Source organism: Rattus norvegicus, chromosome 8 (assembly GCF_021556685.1).
Source record: "Rattus norvegicus strain SHRSP/BbbUtx chromosome 8, alternate assembly SHRSP_T2T, whole genome shotgun sequence".
NCBI lineage: Eukaryota > Metazoa > Chordata > Mammalia > Rodentia > Muridae > Rattus > Rattus norvegicus.
Genome location: NC_141541.1, coordinates 117,832,094 through 117,850,411, shown reverse-complemented (window position 1 = coordinate 117,850,411; position 18,318 = coordinate 117,832,094). Strand labels below are relative to the sequence as shown.

The following is an 18,318-nucleotide window of genomic DNA, read 5'->3' as shown; positions in this document are numbered from 1 at the left end:
CATAGAGCGGTTATTCAGAGCTGTAACCTATTACTAGGATGGAAATTTGCAGGGCAGCTTGGTCAACTTGGGCAAATCACTACAACCCTGTCTCCAAATCAAAAGTTAGAGCTAGGTGTGGTAACAAGAATTATAAAAGGAAGATCACTGAAATTAAGGTCAAGGTCAGCTCTGGCTACATGGTATTACCCAGGCTGACTGAAACAACAAAGATGTGAAATAATTAAGTGAAGCTTGGGAGGGAGGGATGGCTCAGGGGCTAACAGTTGCTGCCACATCTGATGACCTGAATCCCTAGGACCCGTGTGGTAGAAGGAAAGACAGACTGCCATAAGTTGTCCTCTCGGTCCAACACATATGCTAACATGCATACAGGTTCATGAACGTTCACATCTACATGCAAATTTAATAAAATATATTTTCTAGAAAGTAAAGTATGGTGGCACATGCCTGTAATCCCAGCACTGGAGAACTAGAGGCAGAAGGATGAGGCATTTGAGGTCAACCTACGGTACATAGCTAGTGTAAGGCTAGCCTAGAATACACAAGACAGACCCCAGAGAGAGGCTCCAAGGTGCCTAATTGGGCATAGTGTTATGTTGGAGCACAGCATGAAGGTCCTTGTGCCCACAGATCTTCAGAGGAACCAGGAATGTTAAGCATGGAAGACTGTCTTTCCTATGGGAAAAGCGTAAATGTTCTTTCATCCAGAAAGCTGGTAATTGGAAGTGATTAATAGCTTGGTGGTCCACATTATCTGTTGGGCCGGGCCATATCAACCTCCTACAACCAGTACTGAATGTAGCTAGTAATTTAAATAACCCCTTAGGGTTGGGGATTTAGCTCAGTGGTAGAGCGCTTGCCTAGGAAGCACAAGGTCCTGGGTTCGGTCCCCAGTTCCGAAAAAAAGAAAAAATAACCCCTTACTGGCAAGGGCTTCTCAAAATCACACCTCCAGGACCAGAGATACCTAATAGGCTAAGTGACCCTTACATTACCTGCCTAACCAGAGGCTTCCCCAAAGCTCCCACAGCAAGGGCCAGAGTTGGTTAATAGACCAAATGACCTCTGTGCACTCTGTGTGACTGTGACCAGGCCATATCCTCTTTTAGACCCTTAAGCTACTACAGGTAACCACCCATCTCTAGAACCCATCTTCTTGGAAGGCATGACGTACACCCTGAGCTCAGTTTCACTGTAATCATGCTTCCTTGCTATGGTGGTTTAAATAGGTTTGGTCCCACAGATTCATGTGTTAGAATGTTTGGCCTGTCAGTAAAGAGTGGCACTGTTAGGTGTGGCCTTGTTGGAGGAAATGTGTCACATTCGCAGCTCCTCCTCTAGTCCCAAGTCTGCCTGCACAATGCCATGCTTCCAACCATGGATAATGGACTGCACTTCTGAAACTGAGAGCCAGCCCCAATTAAGTGTTTTTTTTTTTTTTGTTTTTTTGTTTTTTGTTTTTTTGTTTTTTTTTTTTTTTTTTTGAGCTGGGGACCGAACCCAGGGCTTTGTGCTTCCTAGGTAAGCGCTCCACCACTGAGCTAAATCCCCAGCCCTCCAATTAAGTGTTTTATAAGAGTCATCATGGTCACGATGTCTCTTCACACCAACGGAAACTCTAAGACACTTGTGCAATGGGTTTGTATTACACCGGAATCTTATTTCCAAGTTACACTGTGTTTCAGTCTATTCAGAATGAACCGCCAGGCATCAGAGTCCTTGAAGTCTAGGTTAGCAAAAATCAATCTGAACCAAGTCTTCATTCTCACTGCTTTCCGGTTGGTTGACTTACTGTCTGCCTTGACCACCTGCAGGGCCCCCTCAGTATTGTAATGCAAGAACCAGGAAGGCTGAGGAATGAAGTTAGTTCAGGTCAACTTGGGTTGCATATATGATAAAACCTTGTCTCAGGGCTTGAGAAATGGCTCAGTGGTGAAGAGTACCTGCTGCTCTTGAGGAGGACCCAGGTTCAATTCCCAGCATCCACATGGTGATTTAGTCATCCATGACTCCAGGTCCAGGGGATCAAATGCTTTCTTCTAACGCCCTCAACCTGCAAGCATGTGGTACACATAATGCAAGCAAACACATTAATAAAATGAACAAATCTAAAAAAACCCACCTTGTCGCACGAGGTGGTGGTGGTGGTGGTAAACGCCTTTACTCCCAGTACTTGGGAGGCAGAGGTAAGCAGAATTCTGTGAGTTTGAGGCCAGTTTCACCTACAGAACTAGTTATAGGGCAGCCAGGGTTACACAGAGAAACCCTATTTCCAAAAAATTAAAGAATCCAACCTTGTCTTACCCCTTCTCCCCCAACAAAAGTGAAAATTTGCAAAAATTAATAATTTGCAGACAAGATAACAAAGTACATGCTAAATACTGTACCTTAAAGCAAAGATACGGAGAAGCCATGGCAGAACAAGATGGCCGGTGATGTTAATATTCTGCTCTGTGTATATACAGTAGAGATAGAACCCAGATCCTCATGCACACTGAGAAAGTACTCCACCGCAAGCCCAGGAGCAGACCTTTTTAGAGGGGTTTGATGCCACATGCCTGGAACACTTCAGAACCTCACCACTCTGCAGCCTATGAACATTCATCCAAATGACTTCTGTGTATCTCGGGATGATATAGTTCCTTTCTGAGATGACACAAACAAATGGTTAGTCCAAAGCACCATGACATTTCATCTGAGTGGATATTCACGCACTAATCAAGAAGTGTATTAATTATTCAGTAAATGTCTTCTTTCTGCATCTATGGAAAAAAAAAAAAAAGCAAAGATACTTGGGCTGGAGAGATGGCTCAGTGGTTAAGAGCACTGACTGCTCTTCCAGAGGTCCTGAGTTCAATTCCCAGCAACCACATGGTGGCTCACAACCATCTGTAATAGAATCTGATGTCCTCTTCTGGTGTGTCTGAAGACAGCTACAGTGTACTCATGCACATTAAATAAATAAATGTTTTTTAAAAAAGATACTGGGGGCTGGAGAGATGGCTCAGAGGTTAAGAGCCCCAACTGCTCTTCCAGAGGTCCTGAGTTCAATTCCCAGCAACCACATGGTGGCTCACAACCATCCGTAAAGAGATCTGATGCCCTCTTTTGGTATATCTGAAGACAGCTACAGTGTACTTATATATAATAAATGAATAAATCTTTAAAAAAAAAAAACTAAGCAAGCTAGATGACTCACTGGATGAAGGTGCATGTCGCCAAGCCAAACAACCCAAGCTCAATCCCTGCATCCCTGATAGTGGAGGTTGAAAACTGACTCCTAACATCTGACCTCCACATGATCACAGGAGTGTGCACATGCTAAAGCAATGTAATTTTTTGTTATTTTGGATAAAGGGCATACGGCACCATGCCCAGCCAAATGAAAGCAATTCTAAACAAAGATATTTAGGTTGGAGATGTAACGTAGTGGTAGAGTGCATGCTACAAGGCATCGGTCCCTAGATTCAATCTCTAACAATGCCGAAGAATAAAGCTCTAAATACATCCATGTGTGCATTTCCATATGTGATGGCTAGCCTTAATTGCCAACTTGACACAACTTACAGGAACTTGGAACTGTAACCCACGCAGTGGAAATCCTTAACTGTATAACAGTACAGAAACCAACCTGAGCACGAGGTAGCAAGTGAGTATGAATTCATATTCTTTGCCCTTGACCAGCTGTCAAACTCCCAGTACTGTGGTTTCCCTTCAACAACAGACAGGAACTGGAAATTGTTAACTAAAATAACCCTTTTCTCCTCTAAATTGTTTTGTTTTGTGTGTGTGTGTGTGTGTGTGTGTGTGTGTGTGTGTGTGTGTGTGTACGGGCATGTGTGAACCTATTTTATCACAGCAACATAAATGAAACTACGTGTATGCCTGTTTTCTATAATTTAGCTACAACTATGGGTATATAACTGTAGTCATGTAATCACGGGAAGATTGTGAATCCATCCTGAACTTCATAATGAGATTTAGAAAAAGTGAAAAATTTAATATGTAAGACCACCAGTGAGGTAACTGGTAAGGTTGCTGATGACCTGAATTCAATGTCTAGAATCCACGTAGAAGAGAATTGACTCTTGGAATTTCCTCAGATCCGCACACACGTGCCGTATCATGAGCGGTGCATGCCTACATATTACACACTCAAAAAGAAAACAAAATAAAAAAGGCTGACAGTCCTTAAAAAAACAATCTGCTCCCCTACATATACGTTTTATACACATGCCCGCGCGCACACACACACACACACACACACACACACACACACACACACTTTAAAACTAAAATTATTAAGAATGATCCTTAGAAGAATTGTCACTTCTAAAAAAGAAAGGAAGACTGCTGCAGGTTGGACAGATGGCCCAGTGGTTAGGAACAATTGCTGCCCCTTCAGGGGACTAGGGCTCAGTGGCTAGCATTGAATGTTAGGTGGCTTACAACTGTGTTTAACTCTAGTCCAATGCTCTCCTTTGGACTTTACATACACCTTTACATATGCCCAAGGTACACATACATTCACTAAAGTATACACATATATATAATTATAAAATTTAGAAATAAATAATTTACTAAAAATCTTATTCAGGAAAAGAAGCAGAAGCAACCAAGTGCCTTTTCCTTGTGACCCCAGAATTTGAGGAATAGAGGCAGGCAGATCTTTGTGAGTTCAAGACCATCCTGGTTTACAGGGCAAGTTCTAGGATACCAAGGCTATAGTCAAAGGAATATAATAATGACCCCTGCTTTCCTCCAGCATTTAGTAGAAGAACTGTATTTCCCATTCCCAAAAGGAACAAAGTATTCATTGCCTCTCTAGCCTTTGGCTAAGATTTACATAACCAAATATTTTCTTATTTATTTATGTATATGAGTACATTGTCACTGTCTTCAGACACACCAGAAGAGGGCATCGAATCCCATTACAGATGGTTGTGAGCCACCATGTGGTTGCTGGGATTTGAACTCAGGACCTCTGGAAGAGCAGTCAGTGCTCTTAACCACTGAGCCATCTCTGCAGCCCATGTGTCTTGATACATTTATGTCCTCTTGCACAACTTATCATTTTTACCATGTTTTTCACTTCCTCCTTTTGTCTCCTTTACTATATTCGGTTCAAATTTATGTCAGGTTTTTTTTAGAAGTCTTATTATTGTGTGTGTACATGATGTATGTGCATGAGTGGGCATGCCGTGGTATGCATGTAAGAAGACAACTTTATAGAGCTGGTTCTCTCCTTCCACCTTATCTGTGTCCCAAGGACTGAACTCGGGTCACCAGAACTGCATGGTAAGAACCATTACCCACTGAGTTAGGAGGTTGCGGACAGCATGGTTTACACTCTGAGTTCTAGGCTAGACAGGTAGGTCTACACAGTGAGACATTCTCTGAAAAGAAAATAAGTGTGATACTAAGTAGGCAGAGTTAGAAATAATCGTTTGTGGTTAAACATCCTTAGAGTTGAGCCTGGGTTGTTGTCTCTGTATAAGAAACTAAGGCACCAGAGCTTTTGCCCATATGTGCACTGATGAAGGGGCTGAATCAGAAGACCTGACCTCACTATGATATCATGTACAGCATGGGCTTTGCAGTCCTTACCTCCTTTCTGGACTTTTACAGAGCATCGCTGGAAGAAATACCTTGAAGGACAATTGCCCACCACCATTTGAGAGGGGAAATGGGTCAGCTTACTCCGATGAGCATGCTACCTACCTCACAAAATGCACATGGGCATCATGGGGCACATTTTACCAGAGGACAAGATTTGGGGTGTTTCTCTCCTTATGCCATGAGTTCCCGGGACAGAACCTAGGCTGCCAAGCTTGGCAACCTGCTGGGCAACCTCAACTCTGTCTTCCTTTAAGTTCACTATACAGAGCCCACATGCTGCTCTGTCTTGAGGTAGCTCACTCTCTTTGGAGTGTTGTTTGTGCTTTGCTCACTAAATTCCTGTTCAAACTGGGACTCAACTCAACTCTGTTTTGGTTACAGAGACTTAGTCCTAGGGCTCACGAGTCCAGGCACTCACAACCCTCCACCTGCCTCTGCCACCTCAGTGCTGGAACCAGAGGTGTGTGTTACCATGCCTGGCGACGGGTGTCTTGTCTTTACTTCTCTGCAGCTCTCTCAGCACTCCGAGCCCAGAGGAGAGTTCATTTTCACGAGTCCTGTACAACATGTACTGGGTGGGTCTGCTCTAAGGGCTCGAGTGTTTGTTTTTTTTTTTTTAAAGATTTATTTATTCATTTATTATATATAAGTACACTGTAGCTGTCCTCAGACACACCAGAAGAGGGCATCGGATCTCTTTACAGATGGTTGTGAGCCACCATGTGGTTGCTGGGAATTGAACTCAGGTGCTCTGGAAGAGCAGTCAGTGTGCTCTTAACCGCTGAGCCATCTGTCCAACCCTCGAGTGTGTGTTTTGAACAAACAAAAACACCATGTTAAATCCACTATTGCTTCTCTGTATGCCAGTCCCATTTTTTTTGTTTGTTTGTTTTTAAGATAGTGTCTTATGATGCTGCCCAGAAATATCCAGAAAAAAAGCAGAGGCAATTTGGAGTTCATAACCCATGAGGTAACATGTCTGAAGGAATAGGGGAACTGCCCTTGAGTAGTATAGATAACCGGGAGTGAAAAAACCATATTTCTCTACAGGTAAAAATGACAACAAATCAAAAACCTCAACCATCTAGGCTTTGAACCTGTCATGCATCTAAAGCACGAGGGCCAGGGAGATGGCTCAGTGGGTAGGTACTTGTCATACAAGCCTTATGGCTTGAGCTCAACCACTGGAATCCACATAAAGCTGGAAGGAAAGAACAAACCCCACAATTTATTTTTTGAGCTCCACAGTCTGCCATGGTGTATGCATACCCCCCACCCCCACGTATATGTATACCATGTCAGTTTTTGAAAAAACAAAAACGGCAGCCTTCCGGATGCTGTTCTGGATCTGTCAGCACTGCAGGTACAGCGGCTGGGCTCTGTCTATGACACTGGGGCAAAGAGCAAGTGACTATTTCTATACTCAGCTTTCAGAAGCCAGTCAGCACTGAGAATGGTATATAGCCTGACATTCCATGGGGTTGAGGGGTGAAGGGAACAGGCATGGTGTCTGTCACATGTCTTTAATTCCGGCATCAGGGAGGCAGGTGTACCACATGTCACTCAGCTTGGGTTCTGGAACTCTGACTAGGAGCAGGGTAGGAAGGAAGATAGATTTACAGTAGACTTAGGTACAGGAAAGCTGTTTTAGGTACAGCACAGGGCGTGGGGGTGAGGATGGGTTGGCTAGTCTCGGAAGGATATCAGGGGAAGCAGCAGTTGCTACCCTTTGCACACACTGACCACGGTTCATACACACTTATACTTGGTCCCTTGAGGAAAGCTTTGGCATTTCTTTGGAGCTTCACCCAGATAAGGCTTTGACACTTCCACAGGTCTGAGGCCTTGGAGTCCTTGCCTGTGTCAACAGAGTACATTTGCTCAGACTTCTTCCATTCCCTGCACAGGGGATCTAAGTTCAAGGTCAGTCTGGCCTACCATAGAGACACCCTGTCTCAGAGTCGAAAGGGCTGGGGAATGTGGCTTGGTGATTAAGGCACCTAAGTAGCTTGACTGAGATTCTGGGGTAATCTCTGGTCTGCAAATAAGGGAGGGTGGTGGAGGAAAGAGGCAGGAGTGACAAGGGGAAGACTGGAGTCTAACCAGACTTCATTTGTTGAAAGTCTGCAAGTGTAGTTCAGTAACGAAGTGTATGCTGAGGGTTACCACAGAGAAATAAAAATCAGGGAAGTCTCTCTCTTTTTTTTTTTTTTTTTTTGGTTCTTTTTTTCGGAGCTGGGGACCGAACCCAGGGCCTTGCGCTTCCTAGGTAAGCACTCTACCACTGAGCTAAATCCCCAGCCCCCAGGGAAGTCTCTTAATGTGACATCCCCAACTTTTTAAAAAATGAGTGTGTGTGTGTGTGTGTGTGTGTGCGCGCGCGCGCATACAGAGAACAGGTGCCGAGGAGAGGGTGTCAGATCCCAGACTTGGAGTCAGAGATAATTCAAATGTTTCACCTGAGTTCTGGAAAGGGAAGCAGAGTCCTCTCCAAGTACAGTATGTGTCCTGAGCTCTGAGCGGTCTCTCTAGACCTTACTTCTGTGTTTTTTGTTTTTCTCATTTTCGAGACAGTCTCACTGTGTAGCCCTGGCTATTCAGAGAACTGCCTGTCTCTACCTCCCAAGGTGTGAGACACTAGGCGTGACTTATTTTTAATTATTTTGTGTTTGATTTGTTTTTGCTGTTGTTTTACAAAGATTTATTTACTTTATGTAGGAATGTAAGTACACTGTAGCTGTCCTTAGACACACCAGAAGAGGGGAGCACATCAGATCTCATTACAGATGGTTGTGAGCCACCATGTGGTTGCTGGGATTTGAACTCAGGTCCTCTGGAAGAGCAGTCAGTGCTCTTAACCGCTGAGCCATCTCTTGAGCCCTGTTGCTTTCTTTCTTTTTGAGACATGATTTCTTGGGGACTAAAGGTGTGCATCACCACCAGCTATTTTTTTCTAATTCTTAAATAGCACAGTTATTGCCAGGAGCAGAGGCACAGGTCTTTAATCCAGGCTCTATGGAGGCAGGGGCAGGCAGATCTCTGAGCTGAAGGCCAACCTATTCTAGGTGGTCTAGAAAGGGAATTCCAGGTCAGCCTGGGCTGTTACACAGAGAAACCCTGTCTCTGAAAAACCAAAGCCAAAACCAAACAAAAAAATTATATGTGTTTAAGTATGTGAGTGTTTGTGTGAGTGTGTGCGCATGTGCACTACAGCACAGCATCATGTATGTGGAGATCGAAGGACATTTTTCCCAATTCAGTTCTTTCTACTATGTGGCCTCTGGGGATTGTCTTGCTAGCCTGCTTTAATTTAATTTTTTTGATACTTATATATTTTTCTGTGTATAAACACTTGCCCGACTTATGTCATGTCTAGGCAGTGTTGATGGAGGCAGAAGCATTAGATCCCTTGGATCTGTAGCTACTCAGAGTTGTTAGCTTCAGTGTGGATGCTAGGAATTGAACCTAGGTCTTTAAGAAGAGCAAGTGCTCTTAACTGCTGAGCCACCTCTCCAGCACCCACCTTTTACGTTGGGACAGTGTCTCTCAGTGTAGCACAGGTAGGCCTCAAACTTATAGTAAGTGGGGGTTGAACCAGTAATACGCTCAGAAAATGTCCAATATATGTCTGTAAAAGTCTACCCATTTATTTAACCTGCTGGCTACAGTGAGCCATTTTAATCTTCGGATATAATTCTCAACCCGTTCCAACATACTTGTCACTCAGAGGTAGGCAGGCCTTCTCTTGAGTCCTGGTAGCACTTCACACCTTACTAGCCTTTATCTCTTTCTTTCAGCTCCACTTTGTCAACTATTCTACTAGACACTAAGCTTCCTGAGGCGGGGGTCATATCGTCTGCAAACCTGCCTATAAATAGCAGTCTTTCTCAAATTACCAGCACAAGGATTTATTTGTTTGTTCGAGATGCAGTCTTGGGTAAGTCAAACTGGCCTGAGGCTCGCCTTGAACATCCTGATTCTACTTCCTAAGTGTTGGGATTCCAAGTATATACCAAACATGTGGGACAGGATTCCTATGTTTTGTTTTCAAGAATTCTTCGTTTCACTTCAATTCCTAGCCTTCTGTGCAATGTAGAGGGAAAAATAATAGCTAGTATACTTTCCTTTCTTCCTTTTCTTTTCTTCTTTTGAGACAGGGTCCATGTAGCTCTCTGACTGGCCTGGATCTATTCAGATCAGAGATCTGCATGCCTCTGTCTCAGAGAGAATACTGGGATGATGATGATGATGATGATGATGATGATGATGATGATTATTTTTGGTTCTTTTTTTTCGGAGCTGGGGACCGAACCCAGGGCCTTGCGCTTCCTAGGCAAACGCTCTACCACTGAGCTAAATCCCCAACCCGAATACTGGGATTATTAAAAGCACGCACTACCATGCCTTTCTTTCTATGCAATCCAGGTTGGCTTTTAACTCACAGATGTCTTGCCCCAGCTTCTGGAATAGTTGAAGTCACCTGTGCTGTGGCACATTTAAATGGCTGCACAAAAAAACAGCATATGAAAAGGGGCTGGAGTTATGGTTCAACGGTCACCAACACTTGCTGAATCAGTAGTTTGTTACTGTTTTGTTTTTTGGTTGATTTGACAAAAGCTAGAGTTGTTTGGGTATCGAACCACAATTGAGAAACTGCCCCCACCAAATTGGCTTTTGGGCATTCTCTTGAACGACTGATGTAGACAGGGTGAGTGTTTCTGTTTTTTTGTGAAGGGGGGGTGTCTCCCCTGGGGAGACAGGAAATTCTGGGTTGTGTATCAGCTTGCACAAGCCATGAGACCTAAGGAAGTAAGCAATGGTTCCTCCATGGTTTTTGCTTAAATTCCTGGTCTGACATTATTCAGTGGCTGATTGTCACCTATAAGATCAAGTAAACCTTCATCCCCAAGTGGCTTTTGGTCATGGTATTTTTACCTCAGCAAAAGAAAACCTAAGATAACGGCGGGGCCCACATCAGACCGTATCTCCAGCTTCCAAGATCTCATGACATGTCAGCTGGTACATTCCCACACGCATACGCATGATATTTTCTTTGTTTTAAATTACGAGCTATAGTATTAGTTCTCCAATTATCATGAAAGGCATCCTCAAATATTCTCTTCCCAGCAGTGAACTACTGACCAACGCCACTGAGTTTCCTCTACCAAAGGATGAGTCCATTGAACCCATACTTCATTCTGCTCAGAGCATAGATAGGGAAGCCTTCCCTTTCCTCGCTCCTGAGAGGCGATGTGACCTAGACTCGTGGTTGTCACTCACCACACACCCCCTAAGCTAGCAGCAAGCGCTACCCTGTCCTTTGCCTGGTTTATGTCTCTGTGAGGAAAAATGGCTCACCTCCCTAAAAGTGCAGAAGATCAAGGGGAGGCGCAGGAGAAAAAAGGCGCAACACAGAGCTGAGGTTGGGGATGGCGAGAAGAACCAGAGACGGCCATCCCTCCCTAGCTCCCGCCGGCTCCCACGGCACAGGCCACGCGCGTCCCTGGCCGCTCCGCCGGAAGTCCCGCCTGCGTCTGAGGCTACAGCCGCGCGCCCTCCGGCCAGTGCCCGGGCACAGGCTCAGACTGAGCGCCTCGCGCTGTGAGCTCAGGAACATTAGAGACAACCTAGGCCACAGAACACCTCGCGAGCCCCTAAGAAGCGACATCCCGCACAGGTGGCTAGGCGAAAGGCGAAGGCCGAGCAGCGCCGGGGCCGCAGGTGGGACTTCCGCCTCGGAACCCGGAAGGGACCGCGCCGTCGCTGGTGGGAGTTGTAGTCCGGCCGTAGTTGGGGGGGCCCGCGGCTCATGCGCCGTGCACCGAGGCTTGTTTCACATCTGTAACAACAGGTGAATTGGGCTTTTTATTCTACCCTTTCGCGCCCCTTGAAGCAGCCTGCCACGGTCGGGGGTGGTCGGCGCGAGGAGGGGTCCCGAGTCCGGCTGGCGACCTGGCGGAGAGTGGGAAGGAGGAGCTGGCGAGCCTGAGGAGCAGGCCGGGCATCCTAGGCCTGCCCGGGAAGCCGGCCGGGCCGAGCCGTGGGCAGTCAGGCCTCGGCCTGCCGTTGCCATGGAGCCGGGGCGGGGCGGGGGCCAGACCGGTCCGCCGGGGCGGGCCTCGCTGCTAGGGGCTCCGCGGAGGCAGAGAGAGGCGGCTTCATTGGCTCGACGACGCCTTCGCCTCAGGGGATGCTCGGTTTTCCCCTGGCTGGGCCCGGAGGAAGTCTCTCGAGTGCCCGAGACCTTTGTCTGCCCCTCCTCCCACTGTGCGGTCAGGACCGTTCCTCCGAAGGGAGGCCTGGTGCATTTTTTACTCTTCTGGTTTGCCTCCTTTTGCACCGACCTTGTCAGTGGGGGAGTCTAAGGGGTGAGGTGTTCTTTGTTTGCTAGTGACTTGTCCCATTTTGCAGGGGAAGACCTAATGCATGGTGGGTCCTTTGTTTGCAGTGAAGTGGAATCCCAGGGGTCCCGAGAACCCTCAAGCCAAGAGTACTGCATCTATGCGCTTTCTAGATAGTCCTTGTGTAAGCAAGTTTGGTGTTTTAATTGCGGCTTTCCAATGCAGAGACTGTTCACCTTACAACCTCCAGTTCATGGGTGCTTGCCATGCACGGTAGCAGGTAGACTGCAGCAGTCCAGTTGCAAGGTCTCAACTTGTTTTTGGGTGCATCCTACTGGCCAGAGTAAAATTACACATTTTCTGATGATTTTCCTTGTAACGGTTTCTTGGAAGGCATTGACCTCACTGCCATGTGCCATGCAACTTTTGACTACATTTATAATTTATACTTAAATCTTAGAGTCTGACATTTCCAAACCGGGGGACTGTTTCCTGATTTTATATGTTATTATTTAGATTTATGATAACGCTTTTTGCTTGTACATTTATAAATTCTTTGCCAAGGTTTATATCTATGTAGTACCCCACCTGACACCCAAAGATCTTAACTTTTCAGTATTTTAATTTATGAAGCTATAGTCCAAAAGTTTTATCAGCTTTTGGACCCCACTCATTCTTTCAAGGAATGAACATGTTACATGTAGAATACAGGTTGATATGTAAGGAAAGTAGTGTAATATAAACATGTAAAAACATGGAGTCAGAATTCCATTTTGTCCTGATGCTTTGGGATCCTGGGTAAATTATGTTTGTGCTTCAGTTTGTTTCTTGGGGAGAGGATACTCTCCATAGGGCAGCTTCAGGGATTATATGAGGTCAAGTCTTTGTAAACTGTGAAAACGTTTCTGGGATTTTTGAGATTGTAAATTTCCCAGAGTGGAAGTGTCATTTTCGATAGATAGGTATTTTAACCACTACGGGATTAGAAAAGTGAAGGAAGGGGCTTTGCTCTGGGCTCGGGGAAAATGTCCTTAACATTTCCTTAAGGATGCTCTATGGCACAATTCACATTTGGTATGTCTAGAACAGGTCAGGGACTCTTGAGTGAGTCCACTGTGTGAAAGCCTGTTAAAGTTAGTACATTGATTTCTATGCTTGGTATAGTTTTGCATCTGAGTGAAGGTCGCCACTCCAGTGAACTTGCCTTGTTATTTTCCAGGAGGCCCAGCCTCGTGATGAGGAATAGCAAGGAGAGAATTCAGCTCCAGTTCGAAAGCCTGCAAAATCTGAGCCCCTCACTGCTTTTATAAGGTAAGGTGACTTATCCCTGCTCATAGAGCCATGGTATGCATTTTGCTCAGCCACACCGTAAAGCATGTAGTTAGCTCCTTTTGTGGTCCTCTAAGGCGTATTGTTCATTATTAGTGGCTTGGAGACATCACGTAAGCAGTGTACTAGAAGTTCTGTTTTCTCACAAAAGAGATTTTGACATACTACAATTTTATGCATCTCTATAAATTATATTAAACTGAATCAAAATTTTTTTAAGATTTATTATTATAAATCTTAAAATCAAAACTGAATCAATTTTTTTAAGATTTATTATTATAAATGTGGCTGTCTCCAGACATAGAAGAAGAGGGCATCAGATCCCATTACAGATAGTTGTGAGCCACCGTGTGATTGCTGGGAATTGAACGCAGGACCTCTGGAAAAGCAGCCAGTGCTCTTAACCTCTGAGCTACCTCTCCAGCCCTGAATCTAATATTTTAAGAAACATTACCATATTATAAGAGAAGCACATTTCTTCTGGATCTCTGCGAAATGTTCTAGAACACAATAAAATGAAATGATTTGATACCTTGAATCTCATATTTTTTGAGATGAAGACAGGGAAGACTGTGGTATATGAAACTTTGTTGACAAGAGAGGATCCAGAGACTTTAAAAGCAAAACTCTTCTAGGTATGGTGACTCCTGTCTGTAATTCTAGCACTTGGCAGCTAAGATAAGAGGGTTCCTTTGAGTTTAATCACAGTCTGGGCTACAGAGTGAGTTCTAGACTAGACTGAATAACAGAGTGAAACTTTATCTAAAAACACCCTAAAAATGAAAACCAAATTTAAAACAAAACCCAAGGGGCTAGAGAGATGGCTCAGTGGTTAAGAGCACTGACTGTTCTTCCAGAGGTCCTGAGTTCCAATCCCAGCAACCACATGGTGGCTCACAACCATCTGTAATAGGATCTGATGCCCTCTTCTGGTGTGTCTGAAGACAGCTACAGTGTACTTCTATATAATAAATAAATAAATCTTAAATTAAAACAAAAAAACAAAACCCAAGTCTGTTTACATGCAGATTAACTTAAAATTTCTTAGCAAGAAAGTATGGGGCTGTGATATAGCTTAGTGGGAGACCAGTTGCTTAGTATGGACAAGACCTTTACTGTAATTCCTAATACCAAAACCATAAAACCTAAAACACTTAGGTCTTCTTTAAATTTAGGACCCTAAACTACACCCTTTTTCTTTTAATTTGTGTAGATGGTGTTGATAGGATGTAACTTCTCTAGTAAGTGGTGTTGTCGATGGTTTTATATTGAAGTTTTCTCTCTGGAGAGCACCATATCTTACTGGTTGAAATTTTCAGCATCCCTGGGGATGAGGAGGTCACATTGTTGGTTTAAAGATGAGGCCCGTTACTGCCCACTCCCCACAGTCGTGAATGAAAGGGACTAGCAATTAGGGACAGAGGAGTAGACCCTCCTACTCTCCTAGCAATGTAGGACATTAATCTAATGTGCAAAACATTGTGTAGCTTTTTTAAAACTAAATTTAGTGAGGGTTACTGGACCTAATCCAATTCCAGGAGTGCCATTGTTAAAGAGATCTCTAAATATGAGTTTTGATTATTTTACAACACAGTATTACTAAACTGTAAGTGCTCTCTAGAGTCCTCAGTTAAATGTATCATAAGAGTTAGGCATGGCAGCACACACTTGTTCTTTTACCTGGGAGGCAGATGTAGGAGGATCAGTTCAGAAAGTGAAGCAAATTAAAAAAAAAAAAAAAAAGGAAGGAAGGATGTACTAGTCGGGAGAATGAACCAAAACACTGAGTATGAGGTACATACCTGTAATCCCAGTGCTTGGGAGCTGAAATAGGATAGTTTGAGCTAGCCTGGGCTCTACAGTAAACCCTGTCTCAGGGGAATAAAAGAACGGCATCAAGACTTCTGGACAGTAACTGTGCTCCAATGTAATATTTATAATTTATTATTAATAATACCATTAACAATTATTACTTAGAAATTTACCATGCATTTCAAAGAGACTTTACCATAGAAAACTTTTAAATTATGAAACTTTAATATGTGGTCATTCTTTGACCTGAACTCTCTCAGTCAATTCTCATTTCCAAGGGCTGAACTAGTTTTTTAGGATTTATTTATTTATTATGTATAAGTACACTGTCACTGTCTTCAGACACACCAGAAGAGGGCATCGGATCCCATTACAGATGGTTGTGAGCCACCATGTGTTACTGGGAATTGAACTCAGGACCTCTGGAAGAACATCTAGTGCTCCTAACCACTGAGCCATCTCTCCATCCCTGAACTAGGTTTTCTTTCTTTTTTCTTTTTTTTTTTTTTTTTTTTTTTTCTTTTTTTCGGAGCTGGGGACCGAACCCAGGGCCTTGCGGTTGCTAGGCAAGCGCTCTACCACTGAGCTAAATCCCCAACCTTGTCCTGATTTTCTTAAGAAAGGGTTTCTCTCTCTGCAGCCCTGGCTGTCTTGGAACTATAGACCAAGCTGGCCTTGAACTCACAGAGATCCACTAGCCTCTGCCTCCTCAGTGCTGGGATTAATGGTGTGCTCCACCACCATCTGGCTTGGCCTTTGAATTCCTAAGCCTGGAGGGCAGCGGTTGGCCTTGCTAGTTTCCAGTTTCATTTCCTTGTCTTCTGGACAGTGTCTATGCTCTTGCTGCAGTCTTTGCAGATTCTTGAACGAGGAATAGTAATTAATATTCATGGCCTTTTGACCCCCTTCTCAGGATTCCAGCTTTCTCTCCTGGCCAGAAATGTTCACCCTGGACTCATTCAGAAAAGGTAAGAATGGAGCTGTTCACAATTCCATGCCTGTCTAATGTGTGATTGGACACGAGGAAGGTTATGAGCGTGCCTCTGCAGTGTGCAGTCCTCTGACCCTCTCAGAGTCATTTCCAAAACCCCTTTCCTTGTCTACCTAGCTCAGAACTGATGCTGCCTCTTGCCCTGGGTTTTGTGCATGTTTGCTGCCCTTCTCCCAAAGCACTCCTTCCTGCCTATTCACTGCTTATCAAAGTCCTTCCTGGGGTTGAGGATTTAGCTCAGTGGTAGAGCACTTGCCTAGCAAGTGCAAGGCCCTGGGTTCAGTCCCCAGCTCTGAAAAAAAGAAAAAAAGAAAAAAAAGTCCCTCCTGTTCTTCTATTTTCCTTTTTCCTTTTTTTATTGTGTGTGTGTCTATGTGCCTGTGTGTCTGTGTGTGTGCCCTGGCTGTCACGGAGCTTGTAAACCAGACTGGCTTTGAACTCAGACATCTGCCTGCCTCTGTCTTCCGAGATCTGGGATTACAGGTGTGTACTACTGACTAAAATTTTCAAATTATATTTGCTTATTTGTGTGTGTGAATGTTTGTGTATATGTGTGTAAAAAAGCTGACCAAGGCTCTGATCTGAGCATGTTTCACAAGTAGAGCCAGAATAGAGTTTCCTTTAGTGCGTATTAAATAGATCCTCCCAATTATGTCTCCTCTCTCTTGTGTTCATCGTGGTAAGGGAATTGCCAACCAAGTGGTGGCCTATATGATCCACAGAATGGGGCCTTGGGGCTGTCCAGTATACCAGACTTATTCCATCTATTTTCACAGATGCTGAAAAATGAGTTGCTTCTTTTTTTTTGAGATGGAGGAAGTGCTAAGTAGAGAGATTAAAATGGAGATTACTATGGACAGCACATTATTTTTTGAGCTGAAAACCTAGTGTCACTTAATTACTTTGTGTCTCCTTACTAACCTGTGGTTTTGTTGTCGGCTCACTTATAAAGGGTGGGTGACATAATTGTGGTAGGACTATCTGAAAGAACAGTCCCAGTTTTGTGAAGAGAGGAAGAGCCCAGTGTTATTTAACACTCTTTATCTCTTGAGAGAGTCACAGGTCAGACTGGCCTCGAACTCACTACATAGCCATGGATATCCTGAGCTCCCAATCCTCTTGCTTCCTGGTCCAGATTATGCTGTGCTAGGGATAGATAGGTCCCAGAGCTTTGTGCGTGATGGGCAGGCACTCGACCACTAGGCCGGATCCCCAGCCCTTGTCTAACATTCTTACAGGATGGGCCCCAGTTACCACCTAGGTCAAAATTTCTTAGATTTACTTGAGCTGAGTAGGTAGTGCAAGTCTTTAATCCCAGTACTTGGAAGGCTGAGACAGATGAACTCTTCGTGAGTTCAAGGCCACCTTGTTCCACATAGTGAGTTGCAGGATAGCCAGGGCTACACAGAGAAACCCTGTCTCAGAAAACAAACAAACAAACAAAAAAAAACAAAAAACAAAAAATTAATTTGTCTTGACTTTCTAGACCAAGGCTTGATTGATGGGTTGTTCTTGTTTTGTTTTATCTTTGAGTCAGGGTTTCTCTGTCCAGCCCTGGCTGTCCTGAAACTCACTCTGCAGACTAGGCTGGCTTCCAATTCAGAGACCTACATAACTCTGCCCCCCAAGTGCTGGGATTAAAGGTGTGTGCCACCCCCACCTAGCCTGAGGGATGACATTCTTACTGCTGTCTTATATAAGGCAGTGTGGCCTTAACAGGAAACCTGGACCCAGATTTCTGGTTTACCTGATGGTTCTATACTCACTGGCTGGCTGGAGGTCTTGGCTGGATGACTGAGGCTCTCTGTGCCCTCTTCTCTCTGATTTCAATGGGTGAGATAAGCACCTTTGTCACAGGATCCCAAGGATCAGATGAGTTAATCTGTATAAAGACCTTAGAGAAGGGCCTGATTCCTTTAAAGGAACACTCCATGATGTCATCAAATAGCAGCAGGATATAGTATGGTCTAAGTTTGCTTTCTAACCAATGGAGTGTTATCAATAACACGTCTATCAATAATCTTTTTGTTTTGTTCTGTTCTATTCTATTTTATATGGAAAAGTGTCTTGATACTTGCTCAGACTGGCTCCGAACTCTCTTATGTCATAGCCCAGGCTGGCCTTCCTCTCTCTGAATTTTCTGCCCTTTCTTGTGTATTGAATGTCTGACTAATTTCTTGGCTGTACTGTCACAGAGTGAGGACTCAGTCTTATGTGGTTAGC

At 44.3% G+C, this 18,318-nt stretch overlaps 1 protein-coding gene, 1 long non-coding RNA gene and 1 other non-coding gene across 18 annotated transcripts in view; 2 read left to right on the top strand and 1 right to left on the bottom strand.

The window, feature by feature from the left end:
• Positions 1-1,627: 1,627 nt before the first annotated feature.
• LOC134480238 (uncharacterized) lies at positions 1,628-11,316 on the bottom strand. The gene is made up of 3 exons (XR_015628068.1): positions 10,981-11,316; positions 2,391-2,649; positions 1,628-2,056 (listed from the first exon to the last, which is right to left on the bottom strand). It is a non-coding gene; the product is annotated as an uncharacterized LOC134480238 (long non-coding RNA).
• On the top strand, positions 6,959-7,096 carry Snora17b (small nucleolar RNA, H/ACA box 17B). Its single transcript, XR_015628306.1, has one exon. It is a non-coding gene; the product is annotated as a small nucleolar RNA SNORA43 (small nucleolar RNA).
• Positions 11,317-11,414: 98 nt separating the features above from the next.
• Positions 11,415-18,318, top strand: part of Dhx30 (DExH-box helicase 30) — a 31,976-nt gene continuing 25,072 nt past the window's right edge. For 4 of the 16 annotated variants that reach the window (XM_087563218.1, XM_087563224.1, XM_087563213.1 and 1 more), the window contains exons 1-3: positions 11,415-11,473; positions 13,183-13,274; positions 16,018-16,072. In XM_087563218.1, the coding sequence (XP_087419344.1) occupies positions 16,045-16,072 (28 nt within the window). In that variant the 5' untranslated portion in view covers positions 11,415-11,473; positions 13,183-13,274; positions 16,018-16,044. Of the gene's footprint in view, positions 12,148-13,182; positions 13,275-16,017; positions 16,073-18,318 lie in introns of all 16 variants that reach the window. The other 12 variants (XM_087563225.1, XM_087563222.1, XM_087563216.1 and 9 more) reach the window with 7 other exon arrangements.